Consider the following 8558-nt stretch of genomic DNA (forward strand, 5'->3'; position numbering starts at 1 on the left):
TTTCATATTTATTTATTTGAAAAGAGCTAGTATTTTGTTACAGGTTGTTACATATTTTATTATATTACATTTGTTATTTTTGTACCATTAAGGCATAATGAAGCATGTTCATTAACCTCTGAGAAGCTTGTCTGAATTTGTGTTTTGAGGCCGTATACATACTAGCAAATAATAACAATAAACCCACTGTTAATTACATTATCTACATGCAGAGTGACTACTTCAACATGTAAATAATGCACCTAAAATACAAATGTGAGCAAGGGCGTTCCAACAATCGGCATTATGAATTTTCTAGAATCAGCTGGAATTGTGAAACAACTAGTGCACCTGCACCTGCAACCTAGCTAACAGGTGAAGAACACATACAACTAAATCACTTGCTAACTTTTAAATTTGCAAGAACCATAGACCAATACAACAACAGGCTTAAATGAACAGAAGTGAAACATAAGTTAAACGACTTACAGTTTTCAAGGACGCACACACATAATCTCAACTGATTATCCTCCGGACAGCTAGTCTCTTTTTCTTTTGTCTCACTTTTTCTCTGTGTGGCGTGCTTGCCCGCTCGTGGTGTGAGGCACGTGTGTGCACTATTCTCCCACATGCACTCACAATCACACCTGATAGACAACCTTTTGTACAAAACTAAACTAGCCAATTTTGTAAAATGTAAGGAGGAGAAAGTACCCATAGTTGTGTTAAAATATAAAGAGTAAAAGTAAAAAGTCTCCACAAAAATAAATAGTAAAGTAAAAATAACTGAAAAATCTACTTAAGTACAGTAACAAAGATTTGTACTTCGTTACTTCCCATCTCTGCTGGAGTCGCCATCTGGTGATTTGTTTTGGGAATAGCATTTGTATTGTAGCTCAGCAATGTGTGTACTGTTGGAGACCGCATGTGTTGATAATCACTGAAGTACTTTCAAATTTACAAGGCACATTTTCTGGACAGAGTGAATAAATGGGATTGCTTTCAGTTCATGCCATGATTATGCCACTGTGAATCCAATTGCCTGATGTAAAGTTTGAATTTGAATCCCTCCCCCCTAGTGTTTTTAATGTATACCATTTGAATGCTATATCTTAATTACTTATTTTGCTTTTTTTCTTTATTTTAAACATTTAAAATAAATAATTGTTGTCTTTTACAGCTCTTTCTAGTGCTGTTGTAACATGTAAATTCCCAGTCATAGCTTATCTTTTTAATTTAAATTTATTAAATTATTAAATTCATCCCTAATCCTTGAGTTGATCAGAATTCAAATTTGGAGATACATGGTTTTGCCTGCAAAAAGATGGGTATATATATTTTTATCTAAAAAGTGACTAAAAACAACAGCTGTGCGTCAAATGTAGTGGAGTAAAAAAAATAACATTTGCCTGTTAGACATAGGGGATTTGCATAAAATAGTACTTGAGTAAATGTACTAAGTAACATTCCACAACCGCATTTGAGAATGGCTACCGCCATCTATTTACAACTGGGTTCACATCAGAGCAGCTGGTTTATTAATGCCTTCAAACGGTTTAATGGTACACTAAATTCTTTACTAATAATTAAGAATCAATTTGAATTATGGGTAAATGATTAGTTCTTTAGTAAACTAATGGCTTATGATCACACACTGTTGCAAAGTGTAGACATTTATTGCATATTCTCAATACAAATATGACATCTTACAAATATGGTGCATGTGATAACAGATTGACTTCAATGTCCTTTACTGTACAATGACTGAAATTGTTCCATCATTGGAACTCTATATCTTCCACTTAGCATTTCTGATACTGTGGAGCTGGTGTTATTTGTGATTTCATCCATACAACAAAATAATAACATAATAGACAAACTGTATACCAAATAAACTTATGTATAATGACAACACCATAAACACATCATATACATCATATAAATTTATTGGGAGCCCTCCAGAAAGTACCAAAAGTACTTTCCCCATATTCTGTGTAGAAATCCAACCTGGCAAACCGTCTGTATGACATCTTTTTAAATGCCACCACCCTCACATCGTGGGATATAGTTTTAATATTTTTACAAATTCTGTTCTGCTCCTCATCATCCAGTGTAATACTCAGATCCTGTTCCAATGTCTTGAGGGCTGACCAGGCTCCATCCCCTGGGGTTCTGGGAGCTGGTGTTATTGACCATCAGAGTGCAGTGTTGTGATTTTTTATGTACGTTTTTAAATTAAATATTTAAGAGTATCTCTTTTTTTAAATTATTTTTATGCTTTTTCCCTTTGTTATGAAGTGACAGTGGAAAGAGTTGAAAGGGGGAGAGCGATGGGGGATGACATGCAGCAGGTCGGATTCAAACCCGCACCGCTGCAGGACTCAGCCAACAGGGGGTGAACGCTCTTACTGGGTGAACTGGAGGCCACCCCATATTTAAGAGTAACTTAAGAAAAATAATAACAAGAAACATCCAAAGCTAACATTTCTAATTCATGTATTAGGTGTCCTTTTCTTTCCTGACAGAGTCAATGTGTTTGTCATCATTGCAGAAGCCTGTTGTACCCTGGGTTGGTAGAGGCAACAATGGGAACCCACCATACTTGCTGCTCATGGTTCCCCAATCTGGGTTGGATGGGCACTGCTGTGAGATGAGCACATGCTGCTGAGCTTGAATTATTTCCCTGGAGTCTCTCTTCTTGTTACATAGCAGGTAGATCATCTCCATGATGTTGAGGATCACGGAAATGCCGGAAACCACAAGCATGAAGAAGACAAAAATTGTTTTCTCGGTGGGACGAGAAATGTAACACTGGGCACCACTGTAACGGGCACAAGGTGGAGATATAGTACAGTGAAAGTAGGGAACCATGAACACGGTGCCAAAGATGTAGAATTGGCCCACACAGAATCCCACCTCCAGGATGATCTTGAAGATCAGCTGGGTCATGTAAGTGCAAAAGAGGATGCCTGTTATCTTTACTTTCCCTCTGTCATCTGTATACCTTGCCTTCCTAAGTACAGTTCCATTTGTGCTGTCCTGCAGCTTCTCCATCATCCTCTTCTCTTTGTGGATGATGTGGACAGCATGGCCTAGGTAGACTAAGGTAGGTGTTGACACAAAGGTGATCTGCAGGACCCAGTAATGAATGTAGGATATTGGGAACATCCAGTTGTAGCACCCATGTTCACATCCTGGTTCCGAGGTGTCACAGTGGAACTCTGACACTTCGTCTCCCCAGACTTTGTCAGCAGCAGCACCCAGGACAAAGATCCTAAACAGGAAGAGGACAGTCATCCAGATCTTCCCCACCACAGTAGAGTGAGACTGGACCTTGTCTAGCAGTGATGACATATAAGACCAGTCACCCATGACTGGAAAGTAATGTCTGAAGTAGAGGAGAAACATACAGACATTATACTTACAGTTGTGGATGGAAAAAGACTTGTACAAAGCAAAAGCATTCTACTCTATATTTTATTCATCAAGCAGTCTGCAATTCCACAAAGACAAGAACTAGTTCAATTCAGAAATAAAACTTTAGTTGTCTGCATAAAACAAAAATGATTGAAATGAAAACAACTACAGTCTGTCGGAATCTAGGTTTGTGTAAAAAAAGAGGCCAAAAAAACAATGCAACAGGTAGGCTTTAAACTTCTATTATTCATAAACCTGAATGCCTTTCAACCTTTAAGCCTTATCTAGCCATACTCCTAAGAGCACTAAGAAGTCTCTGAAGAACCAACTTTCTAAATAATTAAATAGAGTTTACTTATTGAAAATAAAGAATGAGCCCCATTTAGAGAAATCTGTCACCTGTCACTAGATATATGACAGCACAGCCTGATACCCACTGCAGCGTTTATTGATAGGTAAAAACATCATATTAGATGAATTTCCCCTATGTACTGTAGGAAGTGAAGAATGAATCTTAGGAGATTACTCACATATATTCTCAGTAATAGCTAATCAGCAGAGCCAAACAGAATCTTCTGATTCTGGTTTATTGCAGTGGGTGGAGATTTTTGTTTTTAATTTTTTTAAATTGGTTTAAAATCTAATTCTGCGGCCACATTTAGTGTATGAGCCTGCAAATCACACATAAGGACTGATCAGAGACAAGGATGTAACATCTTTCATAATATTACCTTTTCTCAGTTATTTGTAAAAGTCTATATGATTTAGTTTAGATTCAAGTTTTAAGAGACAAAACATGGAGGAAATCAGCTGTAGGTCGATGAGGGAGAAAAAAGGTAATACGTAGAATCTAGTACTAGCCAGCTACAGCTAAAGATTATTAATGGGAAAAATCAAAAGTGCAAGAATATATCCTGCTGTTTGCACTCCTCAAAATGCAAAAAGTGCTGTAACTATTAAAAGCATTACATTTACAATTGATTAGTAAATTTACAACTGATCTCCCAGACCAAAGGCATTTGTCATATCCACTGCGCCATCACCAACCCTGCTAAGTAGCAGCTGCATCAATTAGACACCCTGTTGTAAATTAAACATTTCTCTTCAAACATTTCTCTTCAGATAACATGACCAATAATATATGGTAAAGTCATCACAAAACATGTCAGGTTTGCTAGCATTTCTTTTTGTAGGCATACTACACTCATCTAAGATAATGATAGGCTACAGAAGAGACCCCCTGAGCATCTCTTTTAAATATGAGAGTAACAATTAATTTAATTTAATTACAAAAAGAATAATTGAATGTTTTATTTTTAAGTTCAAGGGTAAGTAAATGTATTTATCCCCTGAGAGGGGCAAAAAGACAGCAATTCATTCACAATATTGTAATGTTGGGGTCAAGGAATGAGGACCCAAATGCAGGGATGAAGCATGCAGGCAGGCGGGAGGTTAATGTCCAGTACTTGACAAAAAAGTTTAACCAACAGATAATCAAATATCAAAGGCAAAAACACAAAGTCTAAGAAATACAAGAGAATACAAAATGGTTCAGGGGAACAAGGCAAGCCGAGAACAGAGACAGGGACAACAAAAGTCACAAAACAATCTGACAAATGACAAGGGGAACACCGAGATTAAATACAAGAGTTAACAAAGGAACGAGGAACAGGTGATACATCAGGTGGCAGGACAATCAGACAGACAAGAAGTAAAACTGGAGACAAGACGAGACAGAGACCAGACTTCAAAATAAAACAGGAAACATAACATACAGACACTCAGAGGGGAACACAAGACAGAAACTACCACACAAGACCAAGGAAACTAAGACACAAACATGAGGAGACATGACAAAACCAAAAAACCAAAGGAGAAAAAGAAAACAAAGTGAACACCCAATCCATCACACAATACATTCATATTCATAGGAGACAAATTACATTAAGGTATTATTGAGACTAAAGGTAACAGGGACAACTGAGCTCTGAAATCTCATTTTTTTTCCTCATTTGTACAGTGTATTCATCAAGACAAGGGGTGACAGATAAGTCAGGATAGACTTGGCTTTCCTCATGGCTCATGGCTCTGGTTCTGTTTTGAAGGGATCATTTATGTTTTCTTTTTGTCTTTGCTTAAGTCCAACTTTTAGCAATTTAGCTTAGGTGGTAACTTGGACTGATTTGTCTTAATCCATTCATCCTCTTTTTTTCTTAATGTCAAACAGCTGCCTTGTACATATTTGGTTCTTTATTATTTATTAACGTTTAATATGTTAATGTATGCACCAATCATCAAGGCAAATTCCATGTTAGTGTTACTTACTTGGCAATAAATCCTTTTCTGACTCCGATTCTGATTAAAGAAACACCACAATGCCCCCTGTGACACAATCACATATTAAAGAACTAGTGAACCATTTTTGATTTAAGGTTGCAGAAACATAAAATGTACTCACCTCTCAGGCTTCAGATATTAGAATTTCTTTGCCATGAGTCCATTACAGAAGAGCCAGAGTGCTGGCAACAAAAGATATGATTCACTGACCAGGATGAAACTTAAATACAGTTGAGGCGTATTGGCTTGGTCTGACTGATTTAGGCATGTACACTTCAGTCTGCTGCCCACAGCTTCTCGTTTTACTCGCTCAAACTCGTGATCATTTTGATGAGTCAGATGAAAAGGTTTCATCATGCTCAGTTTCGGTAAAGTAAGGCTTGATGACCCTTAACACCACATTTTCTATCAATAACGCCCACTTTAATTGTCACACCTTACTCCCAGACATTACAGTACTTGCGAAAGTATTTGGCTCCCTTGAACTTTTCGACCTTTTTCCACATTTAAGGCTTAAAAAAAAAAAGATATAAACTGTAATGTTTTGTGAAGAATCAACAAAAAGTGGGATACAATTATGAAGTGGAACAAAATTTATTGGATATTTCAAACTTTTTTAACAAAGGAATGGGCAAACATTTCAGTTTCTTGATGTGCAAAACTGAGAGACATAGATGTGCAAAACTGATAGAGACATACCCCGAGTTGACAAATCAGGGCAAGCACGTTGACATAATGGACCGAGACACAACCAGCCCACAGTAGAGACACAGAGACACAACCAGCCCATCCGGAGTTCTGCTTTTTTATTAAACTTGTTAACTGTGATTGTATAGTAGAATGGTTATTTTTAACAAAAGTATAGCAATACATGTTTTGCAATGCTTTGTCTATTCACAGTAAAATGTAAAATGAATAAAATAAAATCCTAAGCTTCTAAGGCATTTCTAGTGTATACAAATACAGTAAATGAAATAGTAGTGTCTTCAACACCAGAATATAGCTCCCATAGTAACATTATACATTTTCCACATAATAAGTCAACATCAAATTCAATAACAGTTGGCTTCACATGGGGGAACCAAACAGAATCAGGGCAAGCATCTTGACATCATGGACAAAGACTCAACCCGCCCTACACAACGCACATTGAGTCAAAAGAAGGAATAAAATTGTGTGGTGGGCTTTAAGACATTTTGGCTAATATTGTCTCTGCAGCGTTTAACGTGCGACTTACGGACTTAATTGGTTAGTTAAAAAACATAAAATTAAAAAATAATAATAATTTGGAGAATTTGGAAAAACCGTAATGGGGGTTGCTAAACTTTAGTTTAGTTAGGAAGTGCAGCTGGCTACTTGAGCCCCACCATGGCTGAAAAATGTATTTTGGAGAAATGTTTGGAACAGCCTACCCTTCTACAACTTCACGGTTGTAGAAAGGATGACCTGATAGCACTAGTGTCTCACTTCAGTTTTGATATCTCAAAATACTTGGTCAAAAAGGAACTTAGAGATAGGATTATTGGTAGCTTGGTGGATAAGGGGGTGCTGGTGTTAACAGAGCAACCAGAGCCTGCTGTACCTTTTGCCAGTCATCCAATAGACGGTGAAACTCCCACAGTCTCCAGGGGGGGCGACAGGGCAGGTGAGCTGGAAAACCCCCCGTTTACTCTGCCCAGGTGTGACCCATCCCCGTAGAGCGATACTGGCTCCAGGGACGAGGCACGGCTGAAAGTCCGCCTCGCCCGGTTGCAACTGGAGGCTCAGGAAAAAGAGCACCAGATGCAGCTGCAACTCCAGTTGTAGGTAAAGCGAATGGAGATTGAGGCTGACAAGGCAGTAGGGCTGCATCGACTAGAGCTCGAAGTCTCTGACGCAGGACAGATATCTCCCAATGGTTCAGGTATGGCATCCCCCTCCAGCACTTCTAACACAAAGCTTAAAATTGTATTTGATATTGGTAGGAATGTTTTGTTTGTCCCTACATTCCGTGAGAGCAAAGTTGACTCCTACTTTAACGCATTTGAGAGTATTGCTACTGCACTGCACTGGCCGCCTGAGGTATGGACACTCCTACTTCCATGGTAAGGCTCAAGCTGCTATCGCTTCACTACCTGTAGAAGAAAGTTTAAACTATGAGACTTTGAAATCCACAATCCTACAAACCTATGAACTCGGGCCTGAAGCGTACAGACAAAAACGTTTGTACAGACGCACCTCGAGTTTGTCCGTGAGAAAGCAGCACTATTTGATAAGTGGTGTAAAGTCACTGACTACAGCGCTTTAAGGGAATTGGTTCTATTGGAAGACTTTAAAAGATGTCTACCAGATCACATTGTGGTAAACCTGAAAGAACAGAAGGTGAATAACATTTCTGCTATGTATTGACACATAAAGCTGCTTTTGTTCCAGTGGAACAGCCACGTCATGCTCCGACCCCTCCACTGAACTTAACCACATTTCGCACTCCAACAAAAAAGGAGGAAAGAGAATGTTTTTACTGTCATAAAGTAGGACATGTGATCAGGGGCGGATTTAGTCAAACCTTGTTCTCCCCCTTTTCAGTCCTTATTTATCTTAACTTTTCTCCAGTCTTCATTTGCATGTAATAGCTTGTAAATCTGCGCCCCTCTTGATTTAATGGAAAAACTCTGTCCCTGACTTACTGTGGTCCCCTCTGCACTATTGAGCAGAGCTCTCTGTCTGACAGCAGTTTTGACCAGAGTGCTGGATCATCTTCAATCATAACACATTGAGTAGGGTGACTACTACTCACGGGGTGTAGTTACTGAGTATTATGTGTGTCACCATCTTCGTCATTGCCA

General features: G+C 38.5%; 2 protein-coding genes across 3 annotated transcripts in view; one reads left to right on the forward strand and one right to left on the reverse strand.

The window, feature by feature from the left end:
- Positions 1-8558, forward strand: part of mdn1 (midasin AAA ATPase 1) — a 1030807-nt gene that overhangs the window by 888307 nt on the left and 133942 nt on the right. The gene's annotated exons all lie outside the window — the stretch shown is intronic.
- Positions 1495-6097, reverse strand: LOC116705890 (gap junction Cx32.2 protein). 2 transcript variants are annotated; one of them, XM_032542365.1, is made up of 3 exons: positions 5855-6097; positions 5722-5778; positions 1495-3367 (listed from the first exon to the last, which is right to left on the reverse strand). In XM_032542365.1, exon 3 carries the CDS (start codon positions 3349-3351, stop codon positions 2479-2481), a length of 873 nt encoding a protein of 290 aa, XP_032398256.1. In that variant the 5' UTR covers positions 3352-3367; positions 5722-5778; positions 5855-6097; the 3' UTR covers positions 1495-2478. The 2 variants fall into 2 exon arrangements, with proteins under 2 accessions (XP_032398256.1, XP_032398255.1); XM_032542364.1 differs by lacking the exon at positions 5722-5778 and having other exon boundaries at positions 5855-6031.

The sequence above is a fragment of the Etheostoma spectabile genome, chromosome 18 (assembly GCF_008692095.1).
Source record: "Etheostoma spectabile isolate EspeVRDwgs_2016 chromosome 18, UIUC_Espe_1.0, whole genome shotgun sequence".
In the NCBI taxonomy this organism is placed as follows: domain Eukaryota; kingdom Metazoa; phylum Chordata; class Actinopteri; order Perciformes; family Percidae; genus Etheostoma; species Etheostoma spectabile.

What these genes read in the sequence shown, in the direction of transcription:
- LOC116705890 (XM_032542365.1), bottom strand. Translation starts at nt 3,351, where the DNA reads ATGGGTGACTGGTCTTATATGTCATCACTGCTAGACAAGGTCCAGTCT.